General features: G+C 48.2%; 1 protein-coding gene and 1 pseudogene across 7 annotated transcripts in view; one reads left to right on the top strand and one right to left on the bottom strand.

The window, feature by feature from the left end:
- The window catches only part of COLEC11 (collectin subfamily member 11), a 47,033-nt gene that overhangs the window by 14,790 nt on the left and 5,740 nt on the right, over nt 1-26,503 (bottom strand). For 2 of the 7 annotated variants that reach the window (XM_024242819.3, XM_024242817.3), the window contains exons 2-3: nt 21,141-21,296; nt 12,197-12,268 (exon numbers count right to left, since the gene is read on the bottom strand). In XM_024242819.3, the coding sequence (XP_024098587.1) occupies nt 12,197-12,268; nt 21,141-21,270 (202 nt within the window). In that variant the 5' untranslated portion in view covers nt 21,271-21,296. Of the gene's footprint in view, nt 1-1,831; nt 1,908-12,196; nt 12,269-19,314; nt 19,956-21,140; nt 21,297-26,503 lie in introns of those variants that run through there. The other 5 variants (XM_054548435.2, XM_054548436.2, XM_054548437.2 and 2 more) reach the window with 5 other exon arrangements.
- Nucleotides 10,148-10,776, top strand: LOC100449228 (thymosin beta-4-like; annotated as a pseudogene).

Below are 26,503 nucleotides of genomic sequence, written 5' to 3' on the forward strand. Positions count from 1 at the left end.
TGAAGACACAAGGATGAGAGCGGATCTGCAGACCCCAGGCCCACTCATGGCAGCAACGCCCTGTGAAGGCTGTGATTTTGATGTCAGAAGTTGAAAACAATGGTTTAGAGTGGTCACAGGCTGGGCAACAGCAGGGCCGGCATGGGAGCAGGGCTGTCACACCCAGGCCCCACTCTTCCCAGGCATGCTCCTCCCCTTCAGGAGCCCCTTCAAGAAGCACTGGGACAGGTGCTGAGACCCACTTTGTCATCATGCCCAGCGTTATGCCCAGCATCATCGTGTGCAGCATTGTGCCCAGCGTCATCGTGCCCAGATTCACGCTGTTGTCATGCCCAGCATCGTCATGCCCAGCGTCGTCATACCTAAATCCACCCTGTCATCGTGCCCAGCATCGCTGTGCTCCGCATCATCATGCCCAGTCATTGTGCCCAGATCCACCCCATCATCGTGCTCGTCGTGCCCCCGTCGTCATGCCCAGCGTTGTCGTGCCCAGCATCATCATGGCCATCATCATGCCCAGTGTCATCATTCCCAGATTCACCCCATCATCATGCCCAGCGTTGTCGTGCCCAGCATCATCATGCCGTCATCGTGCCCAGCGTCATCATGCCCAGATCCACCCCATCATCATGCCCCCCGTCATCGTGCCCAGTATCATCATACCCAGGGGAAGTTGAGTTGCAGCCCCCAGTTTGCCCAGGACTGCAGTGGTTCCTAGGACCCTAGAAACCAGGAAGTCTTGGCCCCCAAGTTCCCGCAGAGGTCACTGTTTTTCTCCAGGTGAGTCTCCGCAGTGTAATGCCATGGAAGCCACAGATGTCAGTGACCAGACATCAGGGAACTGCCACTGTGCCCCCCGCTGCAATGAGCTAGAAAGCTATCCACTAGCACCCAGCTAGCAAGCCCACGGGCAGAAGAGCCAGTGGGCCAGAGGAGCTGGCAAGGCTGTGTCCCACTGGAGAGCGAGACTCCAGGGAGAGTGTGTGGAGGGTGGTGGTGGCTGAGGTCCTGGTTCCCAGCACATCTGCGCCCCCTGGGGCCCGGGCACCGCCTACCACACAGGCAGAGCGCCCATGGTGTCCTAGGTCTCAGGGAGGAGATTCATTCCAGGTTGCGTATAAAAAGTCCTAAGTTTATTCCATTCTCTCTTTGACCTAATGTCCTTGTAAACATATTCCATTCTCTCTTTGACCTAATGTCCTTGAGAATAAACATTATCCAGAACAGAGCACTTACAGCTGACAGAAACAGCCAGGATTATCAGAAAGAATGTCAGTTGGTTATTGCAGAGCCCGGAAGTCATGCTCATTCCCTAGTGAGTTCCCATGAACAGAAGCACCAGGGCCCAGGCTTTCTTCCGTGCAAACGAAGAGAGAATAATAGCAACAACCACCAGGCCACCAGGCACCAGGCAACTGCCGCATCCAAGACATTGTGCGTCTATCCTTCCATTTAACCCTTCTGGGAGTCCTGGGCGGTAGATCCCCGCCCCCCGCCCCCCATTTTACAGATACTGAAAAAGGGGGCTTGGGAAGACAAAGCCGATTCCAGAAGCTGACACGACTAACAGGTGGTGGAGCCACGATACGGACAAGCCCAGTATGCCCAGGACTGTCTGGCTCTGCGTCTGTGTTCTCTACACTGCTCAGCTGAGGCTAGGAGCACATTGTGCCTAACAATATTCCTCCCTCCCAGCAAACCACGTCCATCTAGAGATGGGGCTTCTGCTCCAGTTCTGTCCGAGCCATGTGGCCATGGCCAGGGTGGTTGCCTATTCTCTGCATCTCAGGGTCCAACTTAAGTGTGAAGGTGGGATTTCCAGATCCATTACCCTGTGATCCCATTTCTACAAAGGATGAGGTGCGCTTCCTTTTGGAGATGTCAGAAGCTGCCACGACTGGCTGTGACTGTTGGAAAAAGTAAATACAATGTTATGACTATCCCCGCTTGACAACTCAGATAATACAGATGTTAAATAACTTTGCAAAGTCTGCCAGGTATGGCGGCTCATGCCTGTAATCCCAGCACTTTGGGAGGCCAAGGTGGGCAGATCTCTTGAGGTCAGGAGTTCCAGACCAGCCTGGCCAATGTGGTGAAACCCTGTCTCCACTAAAAATACAAAAATTAGCCGGGTGTGGTGGCAGGCGCCTGTAATCCCAGCTACTCAGGAGGCTGAGGCAGGAGAATCACTTGAACCCGGGAGGCAGAGGTTGTCGGGAGCCAAGATTATGCCACTGTACTCCAGCCTTGGCAACAGAGCGAGAGCGAGACTCTGTCTCAAAAAAAAAAAAAGAAAAGAAAAAAAGAAACTTTCCAAAGTCATGCGTCCAAGCTGAGGCACAGCATAGACCCTTGAGTGCTAAATGCCACTCCCCTAAGCTGACTCCCTGAGATGCCAAATGCCACATCCATTTATGGACTTCTAGCCCTCCCTGTCTCCAGATTTCAGAAACCTTGAATTACGAGTAGCCTCCCGAGTTTCTTCCCTAACCCCCACCCTGGGCTGGGTCCATGGCCCCACACCTACCACAAGGCAGCCAAGAACGCTGTCTCAGCAGTCGCTGTCCTGTACATCCTGCCTCAGGCTCACCCTCCATCCGTGCCCACCCCTCAGCAGGGACCTGAGGCCTGCTTGAGCATGGAAGCCTGACCCACACCTGAACATCAGTGGCGACAGGCCTCAAAGCCTGAAGAAGCCTGCTGCCACTGCTAAGTGGGAGAAGGAAGGAAGAAACGAGGGAGGGAGAAGGGAATTCCTCAGAGGTTTTAATAGAGAATCCTTGCAGCCTTGATCAGCAAGCCATTGTGTTTATGGACCCTTTTATTAAGATTCTTTGAAAGGTAGAAATGAAAAGAGTCTTTCAGACTTTAACCCCATATCTCTGGGGTAGTCAATGTACGTTTAATGACCCTCTGTAAATCTATGAATCTAATACTTAGGAATAACTACTATGTCAGGGACTTGGAACCACTTACTCGCAGGATGGCAGAGGGTGATCCACAAATCCCTACCCTTGAGGAATGTATAATCAGATTAGGAAGACAAGACATGCACGCATGGGTGACGTTAGGAGGATGGCAGAAGAGGAGCTTTCTGCCATAGTCCCCCAAAAGAAGCTTCCATTTTGACAACTCCCCAAGAACAAAAGTGTCTTTGTAGGAGTCTGGAAGTCCAGTGAAGTTCCAGCACGCTGTTAGAGAAAAAAATCCAAGAATAGATGCACTGATGAGGGTAAGAACAGTTTCATTTTACCCGTGTGACCATTTCCCACAACTGTGAGCTGAGCAACTGTGAGCTGAGCAACAAAGCTCAGCGCCCAGGGAAACCTCCTTGGCCCATGATTTCTCCCACTGGAGTAAGTGAAAGTGTAGTAAATAAGCTTCCAGCTCCCCCAGCCATGCAGGATGCTGCCCAAAAAAGGCCTGCATCCTTCTTGTCTTACCTCCAATACCAAGGTGACTGACATGGAGGAGAAGTTGGGAGAGACTGGGAGCTAGGAAGAAAGGCTATGGACCCTAATAATTGCTCTGCAGATTTTATTAGGAAACCCCCCAACAAGCCGATGGAGACGCCTTTCCTCTGAACCATCCCAACTGGACCACGGGCACCCAAATGCTCACATGCTTCACCCATCACTCTGCCAGCTCCCAAAGGCACCCCCACAGATGGCAAGTGCAAGCATCTCACACAGACAGATAGCTTGACTGTGAGGGATGGGGAGGGAGAAGGCACAAGAACTTGAGCATTTCAGAGCACTGCCCTAGGAGAAACTAATGAGAGGCTCATAGCACCTAGACTGCCTTTGTGGGATCAAGAAAAGGCATATACTCTTTAAAAATTCACCCCTCTCCAAGAGAAGCAAAAGGTGTGGAGCAGGTGCATCCATAGAAATGGTCTGATAGAGCCTCAGAATCCCTAGCCAGGCTGTTTTGTAAAGAAATTTCTCTCCCAAAAAAAGTCCATAAAGACTAGAGGAGGTGACTGCTTTTGCAAATGAGAAAACAGCAATGCAAGACTTCAAGGAATATAAAGTATGAAGGAAACATGACATTACCAAACAAACACAATAATACCCTAGTAAACCAATCCCAAAGAAATGGAGATCTACAAATTGCCTAACAAAGAACTCAAAATAATCATTTTAAGGAAGCTCAATGAGACACACAACTCAACAAAATCAGAAAAACAATACATTAAAAATGAGGAATTCAACGAAGAGATAGATTTTTTTTTTCAAAAAAGGACCAAACAGAAACTCTAAAGCTGAAGAACAGAATGAATAAAATTTAAAATGCAGTAGAGAGCATCAACAGCAGAATTGATCAAACAAAAGAAAAGAAAGAATATGTGAGCTTGATGACAGGTCATTTAAAAATATCCAATCAGAGAAGAAAAAAGAAAAAAGGCATTAAAAGAAATTAAGAAAGCCTATGAGATCTAAAGGATGCCATCAAGAAAGCTAACATTCACATTATGGAAGCTGTATTAGAAGAATATAGAGAGAAGCTAATAGAAAGCTTATTTAAAGAATTAACGCCTAAAAAACTTTCCAAACTTGGGAGTGATGTGGACATCAAGGTACATGAAGCTTAAAAGTCTCCAAATAGGTTCAACCCACAGAAAACTTCACCAAGATACATTATAATCAAACTACCATAAATCAAAGACAAGAAGAGAATTTTGAAAGCAGAAAGAGAAAAGAAACTCATCACATCCAAAAGAACCCTCATAAGGCTATCAGCAGACTTCTCAGCAGAAAATTTGCAGACCAGGAGAAAGTGGGATCATATATTCAAAGTACTGAAAGAAAAAAACTGGCAATAAGATTATGTACTCACAAAGCCATCCTTCAAAAATACAGGAAACATAAAGAGTCTCCCAGATACACAAAAGCTAAAGAAGTTCCCCACCACTAGACTTCCCTTACAAGAAATGTAAAGGAAAGTTCTTCAAGCTGAAACAAAAGGATGCTAATTAGTAACATGAAAACATTTAAAAGTGTAGAGATAACTGATAAAACTATATACTTGTCTTAGTCTGTTTTCTGTTGCCATTACTGAATATCTGTGACTGGGTAATTTATAAAGAAAAGAAATTCTTTTTTTACAGTTCTAGAGGCTGGGAAATCCAAGGTCAAGAGGCCACATCTGATGAGGACTCTCCACAGCGTCTTGAGGTAGCACAGGCATCACACAGTAAGGGGGCTCACGAGAGAGGCCACCTGGCTTTTATAATAGTCCCACTCTCATGATAACTAACCCACTCCTGTAATAACCCATTAATCTATTAACTCATAAATGGATCAATCCATTCATAATGTCAGAGAACTCATGATCCAATCACCTCCTAAAGGCCCAATTTCTCAATACTATTACATTAAAGATCAAGTTTCAACGTGAGTTTTGGAGCGGGCAAACATTCAAATGATAGCAATAGTCAAATTCAGAATACTCTGATGGTGTAATGGTTATGTGTATATCATATATAACTCTAGTATAAAGGTTAAAAGACAAAGATATTAAAATAACTATAGCCACAATAATTTGTTGTTGTTGTTGTTTGTTTTTAGAGACAGGGTTTCACTCTCTCACCCAGGCTGGAGTGCAGTGACATCATCATAGCTCACTGAAGCCTCCAGATCCTGGGCTCAAACAATCCTCCTGCCTCAGCTGTGACTACAGGCACATGCCACCCAGCTAATATATTCTACTTTTTTTTTTTTTTTTTGAGATGGAGTCTCACTCTGTTGCCCAGGCTGGAGCACAGTGGCACAATCTCAGCTCACTGCAAGCTCCACCTCCCAGGTTCAAGCGATTCTCCTGCCTCAGCCTCCTGAGTAGGTGGGACTACAGGCGAGCACCCGGCTAATTTTTGTATTTTTAGTAGAGACGAGGTTTCACCATGCTGGCCAGGCTGGTCTTGAACTCCTGACCTCGTGATCCACCCGCCTCAGCCTCCCAAAGTGCCAGGATTACAGGTGTGAGCCACTGCACCTGGCCCAATAATTTGTTAATAGATGTACAATAAAAAAGATGTAAATTGTGATATCAAAAACATAAAATGGGGGGTGGGTGTAAAAGTGTAGAGTTTTGTGAGTGATCAAAGTTAAGCTGTTATTAGTTTAACATAGACTGTTATAATTATAAAATGTTTTATATAAGCCTTGTGGTAACCACAAATAAAAAACCTAGTACATACACAAAAGAAAGAAAAAGGAATCAAAGCATACCACTATAGAAAATTATCAAACCACAAAGGAAAACAGCAAGAGAGGAAGAAAGAAACAAAGGATCTACCAAGTGACCAGAAAACAATTAACAAAATGGCAATGGCAAATCTTTAACTATCAATAATTACTTTAAATGTAAATAGATTAAATTATCCAATCAAAAGACAGAGAGTAGCTTAATAAAAATAAATAAAAAGAAGACCCAACTATATACACTGCCTACAAAAGACACACTTCAGCTTTAAGATCACACATAGACTACAAATGAAGGGATGGAAAAAGATATTCCACACAAATTGAAACCAAAACAGAATAGGCGTAGCTATATTTATTTTATATCAGACAAAATAGACTATGTGAAAAACTGTAGCCAAGAGTAAAAAAGCTTTTTATATAATGATAAAAGGTCAATTCATCAAGAAAACATAATCATTACAAATATATACACATTCAACATTGGAGCACCTAAATATGTAAAGCAAATATTAACAGATCTGAAGGGCAAATAGATAGAATACACTAATAGTACGGGACTTCAATACCTCACTTTCAACAATGGAAAGATCACCCAGACAGAAAATCAATAAGAAAACACTGTATATAAACTACACTTTAGACCGAATGGAGCTAACAGAGAACATTCCATCCAACAGCAGCAGAAAACACATTCCTCTCCAGTGCACACAGAACATTCTTTGAGATAGATCATACATTAGGCCACAAAACAAGTCTTAACAAATTCAAGGAGACTGAAATCATATCAAGCATCTCTTCTAACCACAACAGTATAAAACTAGGAATCAGCAAGAGGAGGAAAACGAAAATTCACAAATACGAGAAAATTAAACAACACATTCCTGAACAATCCATGAGTCAAAAAAGAAATAAAAAAAATCTTGAAACAAATGAAAATGAAAACACAACATACAAAAACTTATGGGATACAGCAAAAAGATATTCTAAGAGGAAAGTTTATAACAATAACTACCTACATGGAGGGAAAATAAAGATTACAAATAAACAATCTAACTTCACACCATAAGGGACTAGAAAAAAACAAACAAATGAAGCCCAAAGTTAGCAGAAGTAAGGAAATAACAAAGATCAGAGCAGAAATAATCAAATAGAGACTAGAAAAGCTGTAGCAAAGCGACAAAACTAAGAGTTGCTTTTTGAAAAGGCAAAAAAAAAAAAATTGATGAACCTTTAGCTAGACGAAGAAAAAAGAGGTAACAAATAAAATCAGAAATGCAATGGAGAAATTACAACTGATACCACAGAAATATGAAGGGTCATAAGAGAGTAATATGAATAATTATATATCAAAAATTTGAATAACCTAGAAGAAATGGATAAATTCCTAGAAACATACAACCCACCAAGACTGAATAATGAAAAAATACTAAATTTGAACAGATCAGTAATGAGACTGATTCTGTAGTCAAAAATCTCCAATCGAAGAAAAGCCCAGGACCTGGTAGCCTCATGCCAAACTTTACCAAAAATTTAAATAGGAATTAATACCAATCCTTCTAAAATCTTACAAAAAATTGAAGAGGACAGAATACTTCTGAACTAATTTCTAAAAGCCAGCATTACCCTGATACCAAAGCCAGACAAGAACAATACAAGAAAAAAAGATTACAGGCCAATATCCCTGATGAACATAGATGCAAAAATCCTCAACACAATGCTAGCAAACTAAATTTAACAGCACATTAAAAAGATTATATACAGCCGGGCATGGTGGCTCATGCCTGTAATCCCAGCATTTTGGGAGGCCGAGGCAAGTGGATCACCTGAGGTCAGGAGTTCAAGACCAGCCTGGCCAACATGGTGAAACCTCATCTCTACTAAAAGTATAAAAATTAGCTGAGCGTGGTGGTGCATGCCTGTAATCCCAGCTACTTGGGCGGCTGAGGCAGGAGATTTGGTTGAACTCAGGAGGCAGAGGTTGCAGTGAGTCAAGATCGTGCCATTGCACTCCAGCCTGGGCAACAGATCAAGACTCCGTCTCAAAAAAAAAAGTATTATACACCATGATCAAGCAAAATTTATGCCTGGGATGGTTCAACATACAGAAATCAATAATTGTGATATGCCACATTAACAGAATGAAGAATAAACATCATATTATCATCAGTAGATGCAGAAAGAACATTTGACAAAACTCAGTGTTGTTTCATGATAAAAGCTCTCAAGAAAGCACATATACAAAGAATGCACCTCAACACAATAAAGGCCATATATGAGAAGTCCACAGCTAACATCATACTCACTGGTAAAAAAGCTGAAAGCTTTACTCTAAAATCAGAGACAAGGCAAGGATAACCATTCTCACCTCTTGTATTTAATATAGTGCTGGAAGTCCTAGCCAGAACAATTAGGCAAGAAAGAGAAAAGGAAAGGGGAAAGGAAAGAAAAGGAAAGGGAGAAAGAGAGAGAAAGAAAGGAAGAGAAAGGGAGAGGGAGGGAGGGAGGAAGGAAGGAGGGAGGGAGGAAAGAAGGAGGGAGGGAGGGAGGGAGGGATCCATCCAAATTGGAAAGGGAGAGGTAAAGCTGGCTCTGTTTGCAGATGTAATAATCTTATATAAATAAAACCCTAAAGACTCCACTAAAAACTGGTTAGCACTAATAAACGAATTCAGTAAAGTTGCAGGATACAAAATCAACACACGAAAATCAGCAGCATTTCTATACACTAACAATGAGCCACCTGAAAAAAATTAAGGAAATTCTCCTTGACTGTAGCACCAAACAGAATGACATATTTAGGAATAAGTTTAACCAAGGAAGTGTTGTGTACCTGTACACTGAGAACTATGAAACACTGAAGACACAAATAAATGGAAAAAATATCTGTTCGTGGATCAAAAGAATTAATATTTCAAAATGTCCATACTACCCAAAGCAATCTACAGATTCAGTGCCATCCCTATCAAAATTCCAAAGGCGCTTTTCACAGAAATGGGAAAAAAATCCTAAAATTCATGTAAAACCATAAAAGGTCATGCATAGCCAAAGCAGCCTTAAGCAAGAAAAACAAAGCTGAAGGCATCACACTTCCTGATTTCAAATTATATTACATATAGATGGTAATCAAACCAGTATACTTGTTCAAACAAGCACTGGCATAAAAACAGACACATAGACAATAGAGCAGAAAAGAAAGCACAGAAATAAGCCCATGAGTGCATATACAGTCAACTAACCTTCAACAAAGGCACAAAGAATTCACAATGCTATTGGGAAAACTGAACATTCACATGCAAAAAAACAAAACTGAATCCTTGTCTTATAACATACATAAAAATCAGCTCAAAATAGAAGACTTAAATGATACCTGAAATCACAGAACTCCTAAAAGAAAATGTAAGGGAAAAGTTCCTTGACATTGGTCTTGGCGATGATTTTTTTGGATATGACCCCAAAAGCACAGACAACAAAAGCAAAAATAAATAAGTGGTGCTAACCTATCCAACTAACAAGTTTCTGCACAGCAAAGAAAGCAATCAACAAAACGGAAAGGCACCTATGGAATGGAAGACAGTATTTGCAAGCCATATATCTGATAAGAGGTTAATATCCAAAATATATAAGAAACTCATACAACTCAATAGCCGAAAAACAAATAACCCAATTTAAAAATGGGCAAAGAATCTGAATAGACATTTTTCTAAGAAGACATACAGATGTCCAACAGGTTTATGGAAAGGTGGTCAACATCATCAATTATCAGGAAAATAGAAACTAAAGCCACAATGAGACATTACCTCACACCTGTTAGGATGGCTGGTATCAAAAAGTCAAAAGAGAGTAAGCATTGGAGAAGATGTGGAGAGAGGCGAGCCCTTAGACATCGCTGGCAGGAATGGAAAACAGTACAAAGGCTCCCTGAAAAAATCAAAAGCGACAACTCGGTGGTGGCCACTGCGCAGACCAGACTTCTCTCGTTCTCGCACGCCTCGCTCCGCTTTTCCTCCACAACCATGTCTGACAAACCCGATAAGGCTGAGATCGAGAAATTCGATAAGTCGAAACTGAAGAAGACAGAGACTCAAGAAAAATCCACTGCCTTCCAAAGAAACGACTGAACAGGAGAAGCAAGCAGGCGAATCGTAATGAGGCATGCGCCGCCAACATGCACTGTACGTTCCACAAGCATTGCCTTCTTATTTTACTTCTTTTAGCTGTTTAACTTTGTAAGATGCAAAGAGGTTGGATCAAGTTTCAATGACTGTGCTGCCCCTTTCACATCAAAGAACTACTGACAACTAAGGCCGCGCCTGCCTCTCCCATCTGTCTATCTGGCTGGCAGGGAAGGAAAGAACTTGCATGTTGCTGAAGGAAGAAGTGGGGTGGAAGAAGAAGTGGGGTGGGACGACAGTGAAATCTAGAGTAAAACCAGGCTGGCCCAAGGTGTCCTGCAGGCTGTAATGCAGTTTAATCAGAGTGCCATTTTTTTGTTGTTCAAATGATTTTAATTATTGGAATGCACAATTTTTTAAATATGCAAATAAAAAGTTTAAAAACTTAAAAGAAAAAATCAAAAGCAGAACTACCACATGATCCAGCAATGTCACTACTGGGTTCACAGCCAAAGGAATGAAATCGGATCTTGAAGCGATCCCTACAGTTTTATGCTGACTGCAGCCTTATTCACAACGGCCATCACATGAAAACAACCTACGCATCTGTTGACCAATCAGTGGATAAAGAAAACATGGCATATATATAATGGAATATTATTCAGTCTTGAAATATAAGAAAATCCTAGCATTTGTGACCTGGATGAACCTGGAGGGCACTGCGCTAAGTGAAATAAGAATGTTCCAGCTCTTGCTTAGGATGAGGGTACGGGCGAGTGCAATAGTCAAAACTGATTGCACGGTAATCTCAAAATGAGAATGTCCATAAATTATACCTCAAAAACGTTTCAAAAAACAGTGTATGGGCTTAAATATACATTTAATTATCTTTGTGTTGTTATAATAATTTTGTTTAATTGGAAACAACTTAACCCTCCAATGTTAAAAGATTGGTTGGGGGGTTGGCTAACTGTAGTATATGTTCTCATAGAATGATGTGTACATACTGAGAAAGCATTTCTAAAGACAATCTTTAATGACTTGGAAAAAATGTATTACTTGAGGCCAGGAGTTCGAGGCCAGCCTGGCCAACATGGTGAAACCTAATCTCTATTAAAAATACCCAAAAAAAAAAATTAGCTGGGCGTGATAGCACATGCCAGCTACTCAACAGGTTGAGGCAGGAGAATAGCTTGAACCTGGGAGGAGGAGGTTACAGTGAGCCAAGACTGTGCCACTGCACTCCAGCCTGGGCAACAGAGCAAGACTCTGTCTCAAAAAAAAAGAAAAAAGAAAAAGAAAAAACACTTAAAAAAATTTTAAGCAGTAACAAGGAGTATATAAAGATAATAGCCACCATATATTTAACCCCTGCCATGTACTGTGCAGCTACTTTACACATGATACATTTCCTTTACATGTATGATCTAGCTCCCATGAGCCTCGGCACAGTCCCACAAGGCAGGCAGAATCACTCGACTTTATGAAGGAGGAGACAGACGCAAAGTGATGAGGGTCCTATCTGTGTACTCTGCCACGCCACCTTCATAACGACACTGATTCACTTAGCGCTCACAAATGATCTGGAAGCTGTTATTCCCATCTTACAGATGAGGCTTAGAGGGGCCAAGAGCCTCTGCTGAGTTCCAGGACACACTTTCTTTCCTAGGGCCCCACAGGTCAGCACAAGGAGCAGTGTTGAAGGAGCACTCTCCTCTCCCTGCTCCCGAGCCGAGTCCCATTCCGTCTGCCTCCCTGGGACCCAGAGGGCAGGGCCTGTCCTCTCTGGAACCACCACCCCCACCTCCCCACCTGGCTCTAGCAGGAGCGGTGCCTCCATCCTCAGAGCTCTGAGGGCCAGCCCAGGGCTGCAGGTACCTTTTTCTCCCGTGGGGCCGACTCTTCCAGGCCGTCCTGGGGCGCCTTTGTCTCCCTTCTCTCCCGCATCCCCTGTGGAAGAAGTCACATCCATTTAGCAGCTCGTCTGGCCAGCACAGCGTCTCAGAGTGATTTGTGGAGGAAGAACAGTTAGAAGGGTTCTCCCCGGGTCCCTGCAGGTGGCCAAGCCCCTTCTCTCCCCACCTCCCTCTCCGCCTGCAGCCCAGCCCCTACCCTGGGTGCTCCTGATTCTGCTTGTAGGGCTATTTCTCTCCCGGCCCTACCTTCTCTCTTAGAAAGGGCCTGTGTTTCTCTCACCAGTTACCCCTCTTGGCGGGCTCCTAGTCTGTCCCTGGGCACACAGCGCCAGATCTAAATGCTGGCTCTCCCCAACCCTAACACCAATGAGAAGGGCGGCACCATCTCCAGGCGCCCCCCCATGGGAAGCGTCACCCCAACCTCTCCCTGAGCTTCATCTGCTTGGTACTCAGGGAAGGACGAGCTATGTCAGCATCCCCCTGGCCCCATCAGCGTGAGCCCCCCAGGGCACAGGCTCCTGCTCAGCCAGGGCCTCCACCATGGGGGCTGCCTGTGACCACCTGGGCACATCCACCCGCTTCCAGGGCTCAGCAGGTGCAGGAGACGGAGGGTGAATCACTGGTGGAGACACCCTACAAGGCACAGTCCAGAGATGTGTGCAGTAAGGCCAGGGGCCTCAGGAAGGCGTGTGGGCACCAACACCTCCGCTCCAGTCTGCTTCCCCCACTCTAATCCACACCAAAATGATTGTCCTGAAACAAATGGAATTCTATTAAGTCTCTAGATTCAGCTATAAATGACATCCAGTACTTAAGCCTCTCCTCAGTGTGGTCTCTACATCAGACCCTGGTCTTTCCCTACTCTGTGCCCTCTGCCCAGCCTGCCTGGTCAGCCGGCTCCTGTCCAGGGTCCGCCTTCTCACCTGGTTCTCCGGGAGGCTCTTCCGGATTCTCTCAACAGGGCCACTGTCCTGGCTGGGACTCGGCTCTGTAGTCATTTTTATAAGACCGCATTTCTTACCTGTTGCACTATCCCTCCTCTGAATGGTTGCAGAGAGGGAGTGTGTGTGCATGTGTGTGCATGTGTGTGCATGTGTGTGCGTGTGTGCGCGCGTGTGTATGCGCGTGTGTGCACGTGTGCATGCGCGTGTGTGCGTGTGCATGGGTGTGCGTGTGCATGGGTGTGCGTGTGCGCGCTGATACGCTACAAGTTCACCATCCCTCTCTGCACAATTGTGCCAGCGTTCACATAAACTTTACTTCTCTGTAACTCTCCATTTGCACCTTTGTGGGCAGCAAGCCATCCAGGTGCCGAGGCAAGAGACCGAGGGCACGAGCTGTTCCAGTATAATAAAATATATAAAACAACTCTATATAGAGAGACAGTATATATACTCTAGTGTCAACTCGTTGTTTTATATATTTTATTATACTGGAAGAGCTCGTGCCCTCGGTCTCTTGCCTCGGCATCTGGATGGCTTGCTGCCCACACACCTTGCGGCCCAAACACCTTGTCTTGGAGAGAGGCTCAGTTGAGATTACAGATCCCTCCACAAAATCCCCAAAGCTGATTATCTGGCCTCACGGAGGGGACATTCCATTTAAATCCAAGTAACAAAGAGAAAAGCACAGCGACGGCGGAGGGCCCATCCCCACATCACCCCTGTGCCACAGCCCCAGCCCCGCAGGGCCACCTGCTGAAAAGCCTGTGGGCTGCCCCTGGGCTGACCCACAGTCAACACTCACATGCTGCTCTGAGGCTCCAAGTAGTTCTCAAGTTTGCTTTCCTATCTTGTAAGAAGAAAAGAGAAGTATTGACAGTTTAGCAAGAAATACCCACTAACAAGATAAACTCAGCATTAAGAATCCCCAGAGGTTTCAGGGGCATCAGCATCATGCAGAAGAAAGAGCAGAGAAGACGGAACGGTGGAGCAGCCGGACGCTGACTGTGCAATCGGTGAACTGAGGTCTTCGTAACATGGGAGAGGCCAGTCCATGAACAACAGCACACTGCAGTGGAAAGAGCCGAGCAGAGACGCTGTGCGGGAGCCAGTCCGCAGAAAGGCGAGTTCCCAGTGGCCAAGGATGAAGAGGCCTCGTGGAGCCAGGGCTGAGGAGGAAGCATCGTTCACAGGGCAGCACTAATAAGAAATGCAGGCTTTGTTTATTTGTTTTGAAGTTATGAAGTTGAGAGTTGAAGGAAAAACTCACAACTGCCAATGTCGCTCTTTCAGCAGTTCTGGAAAGAGAGGAACAAAGCCTTCGTGGCTGCGAAGATTTAGTAGCTGCGATTTCCCAGTGCTAAGGAAAGCCATGAAAGAACTCTGTGAAAGGGCCTGCAGAGAACCACACGGGGAAAATCAGAGAAAAGTAACTCAGACACGTCAGAGCGACACCGCAGAACACCAAGAATAAAGAGAAAATGCTGTCAGCTACCCAGGAGGGAAAAACAGTTTTAAAGACTGCATACCTGTGAATGAGAATCAGATGGATATAAGAATTCTCATTAGCAACACTGGACGCAAGAATAAAATGAGGCAATAACCTCAACAAAGGAGCCATAATTTAGATGGCAAGATCCGAAAAGCCCTCTAAGGGGTGGTTCTCAGGCTGAGCTGCTGAGCAGGGGTAGCCAGGCACAGAGTAAGAAGTGTTCTGAGGACAGGGTCCGCAGGTGCACAGACAAGGGGGGAGGGCTGGAGGGAATTACGGGAAGCCAAGTGGTTGGGCAGAGCAAGCCACGAGCCTGAGGCAGCAGGCAGCCCAGGGACTTCATGCCTGGAGCTCATGGGGATAACCTGACCACCCATGACGCGGTCCAGGCCAACAGTGATTGTGGCTGAGATGAGGGTGGAAGAATGTTCCTTCATAAAGCATTTCACACCGCCTACATGACAGCAGTCTGCTCTTTCTCCCACTGGCTGAAAGCTCTGAGAAGACACAGCTCCATCTCACCCAACCCTCAGTCCCCCAGAGCACCAGGAAGAAGGCAGGTGCTCCATCAATACTCGTCAAGAATTAACACTAAGCGGGTCTGCCAGCTCTTCTCATAACGCTTAAGAAAGCTCCTGGAGTTTGTACATGGCATTCACTTATTTGCATAATAATTTCACCTCTCCCCCTACATGAGGCAGGCACTATGTCCATGCTACAGGTAAAGACACAGCTACGAGAATAAGCTGGGATGTGCTGGCATGCCAGTGTGTCTTTACCACACCTTGCTCAGGCTTCAAAACCTCAGAGCGAGACTCACTAATCAGCATGACTACTCACGCTCGTCTCCTCTCCTCCTAAAGATAAAGCAGTAAGGACAAATTTGTCATGATAGCTTCTGACCAACCTCCACCTGCATCCATCTGCCTGTCTCTAATCTGATTTTTACAAACTGGTTAGCCAGATGCAGTGGCTCATGCCTGTGATCCCGGCACTTTGGGAGGCCAAGGCAGGAGGATCACTTAAAGGCAGGAGTTCGAGACCAACCTGGGCAACATAGCAAGACCCCATCTCTACAAAAAAATTAGCAGGGGCTAGGCGTGTTGGCTCACACCTGTAATCCCAGCACTTTGGGAGGCCAAGGCGGGTGGATCACCTGAGGTCAAGAGTTTGAGACCAGCCTGGTCAACATGGGGAAACCCCGTCTCTACTAAAAATACAAAAATTAGCCAGGCGTGGTAGCGGGTGCTTATAATCTCAGCTACTCTGGAGGCTGAGGCAGGAGAATCGCTTGAACCCAGGAGGCAGAGGTTGCAATGAGCCAAGATCACGCTATTGCACTCCAGCCTGGGCAACAAGAGTGAAACTCCATTTCAAAAAAAAAAAAAAAAAAATAGCAGGATGTGTTGCTGTGCACCTGTAGTCCCAGCCACTCAGGAAGCTGATGTGGGAGGAGCTCTTCAGCCCAGGAGTTGGAGGCTGCAGTTAGCTATAATGGCACCACTGTACTCCAGCCTGAATGACAGAGCAAGATCCTGTCTCTAAAAAAAAAAAAAAAATCAAAGAAAAGAAAAATAGTTCATAGTAACAACTGGAGGCACAGGAAGACCCTGAAGAGCACCACACATTACACTGTGTCCCACAAACTCTCGTTACTAAAGCAGGAGAGAAAGAATAATAAGTCATTAAAAACAGCAAGACTTTCTAAAAAGAGGATTTAACATAGGTTTTCTTTATATCTCTCAGCTAATCACAAAATCCACTTACACGCCATCTCCCAAGGGCTATGCTTAATGGACCTGTGTCTGCAGTTGTACAGGGCCAGGCGCGTTTCAGCCAGTGATGGGCAGCAGGCACCCCAAATGCCTCATGGCTGTGCCTGCAGTGTGGAGAACCCAAACCTGGAGTCAGAAACCGCTTTCCTCCCTGTGCAAAGCCCAGCGTAAGCCCTCCCAGCCTGGTCCTCCTCAGCTCTGATGGGGATTGAACAAAATATGCCCTGGAAGACACCGTGCTGGTTGTCACGAGAAAAAGTATTTTAATCCCTGGTTCAGGACCAGCAGCACTGAAGACCAGAGAGTACAGAGGCCTCCCATCCACGGCGGGGCTGCCCTGGTTTCTCCACGGTCCCCGTCGCCTCCGCCTTGTAGACTTGCCCTGTCCACGCATCTTAAGAACCAAGGCTGTTTTCGAGCACTGTTCACAATTTGGCAGGGTTGTTTTTTTGTTTTTGTTTTTGTTTTCCCAGAGATGGGGTCTTACTATGTTGCCCTGGGTAGTCTCAAACTCCTGGACTCAAGTCATCCTCCCACCTCAGCCTCCCAAAGTGCCGGGACCACAGGCGTGACCCACTGCACCTGGCCAATTTGGCAAGGTTTGAAGTGTTCATTGTCCACTGGTCCCACGGGTCATAAAGATGTATGTCCCTGCAGGTAATGACTCCAGAGCAAGATTTCTATACACTTCCCCACTCAACACTCCACGCATTTTGTAATGTAGACCCAGCGAGCACAATGACATTTTTCCCACATCCTTTTCATTTTCAGGATGATTGACTACATAAAGTTCTAATGACAAGTTATTTCTCTACCAGGAGAGGCTAACATTTCAACTGCTGGCTCACTTCCACCATCATCACAATGCAGCTCTCTCCTCGCTCAAAGAAACAAAACGTGGCTGGCATTTACTATTTGCTTGGCTTCCCTGCAAATCATGTACAAATCTACGAACAAAAATCTTTTACCTAGATTGTATCTGGGGTCATTTCCAACCCAGCTAGGAAAGCGCAAGTCAGTTATTTTATTGAGAACCTAAGATACTTCAACATATTTATAGCCAGTTGAGGAAGATCCGTGGACAGTGCTTGACTGTCATGCCACCTGCTTAGAAGCTGAACAAACTTGTGTGCCAGCGACTTCACATCCCTGCTGGCCACAGCAAGTGTCACAGCACCCCAGGGCCATGGGAAGTCAGAGAGGAGAAAGCCAGGACTTCAGCCTGCCTGGCTCGTTCTCCACAAGGGGAGACGGCACAGACAGGCCATCAGATGTCAGAAGAGCAAACCTCCCACAGCGCGTGTTATTCAGGCCCCATTACTGGTTTTATCAATGTTGTTTTAAAGAATGGCAGTAAATGATTTTAAAATTAATTTGATAGGCCAGGCATGGTGGCTCACACCTGAAATCCCAGCACTTTGGGAGGCCAAAGCGGGTGGATTTCCTGAGGTCAGGAGTTCGAGACCAGCCTGGACAACACGGTGAAACCCCGTTTCTACTAAAAATACAAAAATTAGTCAGGCGTGATGGTATGCGCCTATAGTCCCAGCTACTTGGTAGGCTGAGGCAGGATAATCGCTTGAACCTGAGAGGCGGAGGTTGCGGTGAGCCAAGGTCGCACCATTGCACTCCAGCCTGGGCAACAAGAGAGAAACTCCATCTCAAAAAAAAAAAAAAAAAATTAATTTGATAAAGCCTATAAGAAGAACTATGACCTTTCATATTTCTGGGAAACACATTTGTTAATACCGATAAATGTTTTCTCGCCTACAGCCATTTTTTTAACCATTAAAAAAAGACTGTTTTTTCCCATTAAAAGGAGTTGTCATTCTCTCTAAATGTAAAGACAATATATTATTCCCTCTAAATGTAAAGATAATATATTATTATTATCTGGAATGGCCTGGAATGGCAAATAAATGTCATCTCAAGCACCACCAGCAGTCAGCGGCAGCCTGACACGTGTGCCCAGGAAGATTCTTCAGCCAAATGTGGAGTTGGCAGAGGTTTCAGGATATAAAACACAAGGGGTTGTGGGGGTGGCACATGCCGTGTTTCGCAGACCAGGTGCCACCCCATGTCCGGGGCCGAATGGCGGGACTGTGAGGAGACAGGCCGTGGCTTCTTCATCCCAGCCCTGAGCCTGCCTGGTAGATTCTCAACAGACGTTTGTCTAATGAATGAATGGTGACAGCGTGTGTGTCTGTTTCCTTAGAAGCTGGCACTGTGCCGCACGCTGCCTCTCCTCTTTGAACTCCAGCGACCCTGGGGGGCTACGGCACATGCTGTGGCCGGCAGGGATGAAGTCTGCTGGCACACACCATTTTCTCCATTGAGTAACCCAATTCCTGACATGCTGGGTATCCTGAATCCTTTTAAACCGCTCCTTGCCCCTGGTGCGCGCCTCTCGCTTGCGGACTCGCGGGGCGCGTGCTGGACGGACACCTGATCCGCTCCCTGGTCGGGCTCGCTGCCTGCACAGGGTTAGTGCTTTGTAAGTCACTGTCCCAGAGCAGCGAGCAGGGGCTGGTTCCCCGGTCACTGTGTGCCCACTCCTGGTGCCACCATTGTATCCCCGCAGAGCCCAAAGCTGGCATCGCCTCCCCAACCTCACGGACCAGGAGGCCGAGGCTTGGGAGGACAGGTGACCCGTCACGCAGGACGGCTGACCCACAGCACACTCAGACCTGCCCTACTTCCCAGCCTGCGAAGGTTGAGAAGGGACCCTACCCATGTGGGAAATGACAGCACATCCGGGGGACCCAGGACGTGGACAGCTGGGAAGGACCCTCCCAACAGCACCTGGGAAAGGCGGCGTCCAGAAAGGACCCTGGAGCCCACCCCACGGCCCCCACCAGTGCGGGCTACTGACCTGGCAGGGCACAGGGAAGAGAACGGTAGGGACTCGGAGGCACCCACCACATCGGGCAGGGACGTGACCTCCACAGCCAAAAGTCCAGCTGTCCACAGCCACGGTTTCCAACGTAAAGCTGAAGGTTCCACTCACAAACCCACACACGCTACCACAAAGTCAGGGCCAAAGCCACATTCACCAAAACTTCTGAGAGCCGTACGCGTCCAACAGTTTAAGTTGCTTCTAACATAATTAAACATTTTCTAAAGCAGGCACATTTATCAGAATTAAAAGCACAAAGGCCACTGGGCTTGTCTGGGCTGCAGGACGGTCCACTTGGTTTCCAACCGCAGGGTGAATCCAGCCGGAAAAAAGCCCCCAGCCAGAGCTGCGCGGCCTGGCAGGGTGGCCCCGAGCTGTCCGGACCCTGCGCCCCGGAAGAGGGCTCACCTTTTCATTTTGTACAACACGGGCTGAGCAGGGTTTGTCTTTCGTGGTGACTGTTTTGATCACGGGTTTGAATCTACTTTTCTCTAATGTTTCAATAAAAAGAGCTGCAGACACTCCACAAGAGAAGCTGAAGGCCCAAGCAGCCCGCGAGGGGATGAGGAGGGGGCGAACCTGATGCAGGTTGCAGAAGGTCAATGTGCCCCTCCCCCTCCTCCGTATCCACGTGACTCCCCCTCCCCCTCCTCGGCACCCACGTGACTGCCCTTCCCCTCCTCGGCACCCACGTGACTCCCCTCCCCGGCACCCACGTGACTCCCCCTCCCCCTCCTCAGCACCCACGTGACTCCCCCTCCTTGGCACCCACGTGACTCCCCCTCGCCCTCCTCAACACCCACGTGACTCCCCCTCCCCCTCCTCGGCACCTACGTGACTCCCCCTCCTTGGCACCCACGTGACGCCCCCTCGCCCTCCTCAACACCCACGTGACTCCCCCTCCCCCTCCTCGGCACCCACGTGACTCCCCCTCCCCCTCCTCGGCACCCACGTGACTCCCCCTCCCCCTCCTCGGCACCCACGTGACGCCCCTCACCAGCGGCCTGGACTCTGCTGCGGCCGGTACAGCCCCGGCCTTGCCACCCGACACTGGCACACACTCTGCTGTCCCTTCTTGGGTTCTGTAATTTTGAACAAGGGGCCCACATTTTCATTTCACACCGGGCTCCCCCAGGCTTGGGGACCTGTTGCCTCTGCTTTGTAGAAGCTGGTGATTTTCTTACTTGAGGATGCTGCTCTGGAGGCTTCAGATACCGCAGCCTCAGGGACTTTCTCACCCATGCCTGACCTGCAGAACTATCTCTATCCGGGAGCAGATTACAGACAAAGCAACAAGAAAAAAAAAAAAGTTTGTTTCTTTTTTTTTCCCCTAACCACTAGACCACCAGGGATTTTTTAATTTTTAAAATAAAATATTAAGAGCTCTCAGGAAGCAACGTAGAAGCACACTTTGGGAACTTACACAAGTTGCAAATTTTCTCTGAGCCTCAAATTTCCTTATGTGTAAAATGGTCCACATGAGATCATCTCATGGGGAGGATCACACGAGGCCATGTGTGCAGGGTCTGATGCAAAGCCAGGTGCCTTCCAGCAAGGTCCCCCTGGAGAGGGCTGAGTTGCAAATAAATGGCTATCTTCAGAATTAGGAATTCCATGGCCGAAGACAGTTTAGACATCATGTCACCCAACCCTTGATTTCCAGATGGGGAAACTGAGACCCAATGGGATGAGTAGATTTGCTCAGGCTTTGTGCTTTTCCGTGGAACTGCCCAGTTGCATGGGAGTCTCTTAGCTGGCCCGGAGGCCACTGCCCAGCAGCCCAGAGTCCAGGGAGCGGTTACCTTTGAGGCCAGGGACGAGGATCTGCACAGAGCAGGCGTCATCGCCAGCCGGCTGAGGATGTCCAGATGGCAGCAGTGACAGGAAGGCCAGACTGATTAGAACGCCCGCCAGGGCCAGATCCCCCCTCATCCTGAGCGCAGGCAGGACACCAACTCCTACACAGAGGAAGGAATAAACAGTGATGGGAACTGCAACAGCTGGGTAGCCAGTGACAGTGAGCAGGCCTCGGAGGCAAGGGGTGTAGCCCTCCTGGTGCCTGGAAGGGCTGTCTGGGCCCCCATGGCGGGTGCTTCTCACTCACTTAAGCACCAATCAGGAGCCTCCACTGAGAAGCTTCCACAGCAGCCCCAGGGTCAGCACCAGGCACCAAATGCATGCCAGCCCCGGTCAGTGAGCCTTGAATGAAGGCCTACGGCTCGCCCACCCCAAGGAGTTCCATCTGATCTCTGGGACAAACGATTACTACACAGAGTGGAGTAGGGGTCTCCACACAGCATAGCCAGCCACAGACATGGAGCCTTTGCAGAGCTGGGCACAGTGGAGGGAAGCTGAGATACGGCTAAAGGAAAGAGCCAAGGCGCCTGAGGAGCCCCAAGCTTAGCGGCTCCATTCACAGACAAGGAATCCACGCCCCACATCTCCTTAGGTGGCAGGAGACAGGCACCTGGCCTTCCTCGGAGAGATCAGTAAGAAGAGAGGAGCCCTGGCCTTAGGAACCCAGGTGCCTGGGGAGGTGGGGGCCGAGCCCACAGGAAGAGGGGTGTCATGGACATCTGACCATCCCAGAAGGGGCGGGTATGTGCTGACCTCTTTGTTTCTTCATCATGAAGGGCATTAAAACTTGGAAAACAAGGCCGGACGCAGTGGCTCACACCTGTAATCCCAGCACTTTGGGAGGCCGAGGTGGGCAGATTACCTAAGGTCGGGAGTTCAAGACCAGCCTGAACAACATGGTGAAACCCCATCTCTTCTAAAAATACAAAAATTAGCCGGGTGTGATGGTGGGCACCTGTAATCCCAGCTACTTGGGAAGCTGAGGCAGGAGAACTGCTTGAACCCAGGAGGTGGAGGTTGCAGTGACCTGAGATCATGCCACTACACTCCAGCCTGCATGACAGCGAGACTCTGTCCCCCAAAAAAATAAAATATAATAAATAAATAAAACTCGGAAAACAAAGAGGGCAATGGAAACTACTAAACTTGAAGGGAGAGGCCCAGGAAACAGAGGGAAAGGGACAGTAGGGGAGAGAGGGACAGGCCAGAAGGGCAGAGTACGGACAGAAGCCCCAGAGCACAGCTGATAAAGAGCCATGGAGAGCTGGGACTGGGGCTCCGCAGAGCATCGATGCCACAGGAACATCTGTCCATCCCAAAGGCCATGCTTCCAGGTACTTCCTGGCAGCCCTTCGTTTGGTTAATCATTCGTTCAAAAACATTTGTGGATGCCGACCAAATGTCAGGCACAGCTCTAGGCACCAGGAGTAGAGCAAGAACATTTATGTTTTTATTCCTATTGGAAGAGACAGACAGACAGAGACAGACAAAGGCAGGGGTAAGCGCCGTGGGGAAGAGTGAGGCAGAGTACAGTGGCCGGGACACACGCTGCTGTTCAGGATGGTTGCCAGGGAAGCCTCGCTGACAGGTGGGTGAAGGCGGCTCAGAGAAAGCCTTGAGGCAGTGCATGCCGGACAGTGCAGGGAGAGGTGGGCTGGCCTGGTGGACACAGAGGAAGCAGAGAGCGGGAGACAGGAGCCGGCGCCCAGCAGCTTTGGGGGTTGCTCTGTATGAGACAGAGGGTCTGCATCAGGGAGAGACTTTACAAAAGGGTCACCCTGCTCTTGAGACGGGACTTAGGGGAACAGCAATGGAAGCAAGGAGACCAAGCCAGGGTGACCACAACAGCACAGTGGACGAGGACGGCAGCTGGACCCCACGCGTGGGTGGAGGTGATGACAGAGGTCTGGGATGCAGTCTGGAAGCAAAGCTGACAGGTTTTGCTGATCAATTATGTGGGAAATGACAGAGAGAAGTCAAAGATAAAAGCTTTTGTTCTGAGTAGCCAGGTGAACAGTGCAGCCAGCTGCTGAGAAACAGAACTGAGGAGGTGAGGTGAAGTCAGGGGCTCGGGTTCAACTTTCCGAGTCTGAGACACCTATAGACTCCTATGTGACCCGGTGGGTGGAGCAATGGTTTGGTTTGCAAGGCTTGGGGGTCAGGGCACCCTGCATTTTCTCTCCCACAATTCCAGGCCAGCTGGCCCTCTCAGGCCCAAAATGAAGGTCACCTTAGCTGCTAGAGAAAGGCCATCTGTGGTGGCGGGATTCCCACATCAACAGCCCCCTGACAGCCCTGCTACAAAAGCCAGGGGAAGGTGGTCCGGACAGATCCCGAAAGCCAGGGCCCTATGGAGTCTACAGAGACCCTGCCTCTGGCTGGCGAGAGCCCACCTTTACCACCTGACGTCCTGCTGCACGAGGAGTTCTCCCAGAAATGTGTGGAGGTCAAGATGCCCAAGACAGCCCTGCAGCTCGAAGGGAAGTCATTTGAAATCCTTCTCCCAAATCTGAAAAAAATCCCCTCTAATGGTAACAGATAAAAAAGATGACGTGGAGACGGGTAGCGTTACCGCCAGGAACATTCCATGTTAAATGTCCATTTCCACTGAGGCAAGGGTTGATGAAGGGGCGGGGCGGGAAGGGAGAGAGGGTTAGAGTTAGGGCGGAGCCAGAGGTTAGGCATGCGGGTGGGAGAGCTTCACTTGCTGAAGATGACAGAACTTAAATCCTACCTCTGTGAAAACCTACAGATCTTAAAGCTGAAGCCATCCCTCATCCCAGATGTCCAAGAATGGCTCGGGGGAAAAAAGGTACTATAAAGCTCAAAGTCACAGTGGCTCACGCCTGTAATCCCAGCACTTTGGGAGGCCAAGGCCAGCAGATTGCTTGAGTCCAGGAGTTTGAGACCAGCCTGGGCAACATGGCTAAAACCCATCTGTACAAAAAATTAGCCAGGTGTAGTGACACGCACCGGTAGTCCCAGCTACTGGAGAGGCTGAAGTGGGAGCATCACCTGAGCCCGGGGAAGTTGAGGCTGCAGTGAGCCGTGATTGCACCACTGCACTCCAACCTGGGCAGTCAGAGTGAGACCCTGTCTCAAAAAAAAAAAAAAAAGAAAAAAGAAAAAGCTCAAAGTCACAAAAAGTAAACCCATGAGCTTCGGCTACACCATGATGGTCTACATGGTCCGCACGCCACCCTGTCCACGGAGGCCCTACTCAAATCCCGGCTCCACTCCCGCCACTCCGGGGCCCCCTGCACCTGTGGGAAGGGTGGTGGAAAAAGGGGTTAATTCAGAAACTGCCCACACCCCCGTTTATTCAAACATCCTACAAGAACCCATGAGGAATCAGAAGTAAAGATGACTTCACAAAGCACAGGAGTGGGAAGGCCAGGAGGAAAGTGGGGGCTCGCCCGGCTCTGCTGAGAAGGGGCGTGGATGGGAGCACCCCATGCCGTGCGGTGACGCAGCCATCATGGGGCCCGGCGTTGTCCTGCTGAGGCTCTCATCATTATTAACATTTATGATGGAAAATGTTGGATACACACAAAACAAGTACCATGAACTTTCATGTACCCATTGCCCAGCTTCAACAATTATTAATACCTCGAGGTGTCATTTTTGATGTTCACTTTCTAGTTCATTAGGAGTTAATGTATGTATACAACTACACGATGACGAGGTCTAACCACACAGCAGACACTGGTGAGCGCACGTGCCTCGCCAGCCCCGAAGCCCCAGCCTTGCTCCCATCCACGCGCCCTCCCCTGGGGGACGCCATCCCCAATGTGAACTTCTCCTCTGGCGAGGTTTAAGCAGCATTCCTACACGTTATGCGTTCTTAAACCATATTCTGTCACGTTTTGCTTGTTTTTGGTTTTGGGACAGGACTGGAGTGCAGTGGTGCCATCTTGGCTCACTGCAGCCTCAATTTCCTGGGCTCAGGGGATCCTCCCACCTCAGCCTCCCTGGTAGCTGAGACTACAGGCATGTACCACCATGCCTGGCCAATTTTTGTCTTTTTTGTAGAGACAGATGCTCACCATGTTGCCCAGGCTGGTCTCAAAACTCCTAGGCTGAAGTGATCTGCCCGTCTCCGCCTCCCAAGGTTCTGGGATTACAGGCGTGAGCCACTGTGCCCAGCCTTGCTTGCTTTTGAGTTGTTTTTTTTTTGAGACGGAGTATCTCACTGTCACCCAGGCTGGAGTGCAGTGGCGCGATCTCAGCTCACTGCAAGCTCCGCCTCCTGGATTCACGCCATTCTTCTGCCTCAGCTTCACAAGTAGCTGGGACTACGGGCGCCTGCCACCATGCCTAGCTAATTTTGTGTATTTTTAGTAGAAAAGGGGTTTCACCGTGTTAGCCAGGATGGTCTTGATCTCCTGACCTCATGATCCACCCACCTCGGCCTCCCAAAGTGCTGGGATTATAGGCGTGAGCCACCGTGCCTGGCCGCTTTTGAGTTTTATAAGATATCACAGCACAGTATCCATAGTCTTCAGTGTCTTTATACTCAACTTTATATAGTTGTAGCTTATGGATTATCTAATCTTATTAAGGCAGACTGCATGCCACTGACGGGTGCTAGGAGAGGAAGGGCACAGCTGGTGGCGTGGAGCTCACCCTCGTGACTGTGGGGCCGGTAGGCCAGCGCTTGCCTCCCTGGGCCATGAAGGGGCCATGGCACTGCCCAGAGACCTCCTGGGACTTGGCATCCTGAGAGCAGTGGGTGAGGGACAGCTACAAATCCGCTGAGCCACTTACCAGCACCTTGGCCACACCACATGCCCTTTGCAAGCCCCTGCCCTTCTCTTAATATGGAGATAGGCTGTTTGAAGAGATAACAGAGGTAATTAATGTGTGTGGCACCATGACCCAGTGTAGCACATAGTGAATGCTCATCGAATGGCAGCTCCTGATCCTACTATGATCACATGCCTGGGCTCCCAGTTCAGGGAAAGGGCTGGAAGCCAGGGTTCCTCATCTGAGGACACCTGTCCCCCGCACAGTGCCTCTGCGTCAGTCAATTCTCCCATGGAATGGGTACAGGGAAACCCGTTTCCATTCAGTGCCGTCCTGCAGCGTGGGTCATCGTGCACCAAATGAGGACCTGGCTTCTTTCTGCAGAGCCCCTTGCAGAAATGACTTTGAAAAGGACAGGGGTGCAGAATGTCCACTGAGTTGGAGGAAAATAACTCCCATACACTGCACAGAGATCAGCACCATCAGGCCCTCATCACAGATGGGGAAGCCAAAGAAAAGAAAAATTAAGAACGCTTCCCAGCATTGCGTAGCCAGTGTGTGG

The sequence above is a fragment of the Pongo abelii genome, chromosome 12, assembly GCF_028885655.2.
Source record: "Pongo abelii isolate AG06213 chromosome 12, NHGRI_mPonAbe1-v2.0_pri, whole genome shotgun sequence".
Taxonomy (NCBI): Eukaryota; Metazoa; Chordata; class Mammalia; order Primates; family Hominidae; genus Pongo; species Pongo abelii.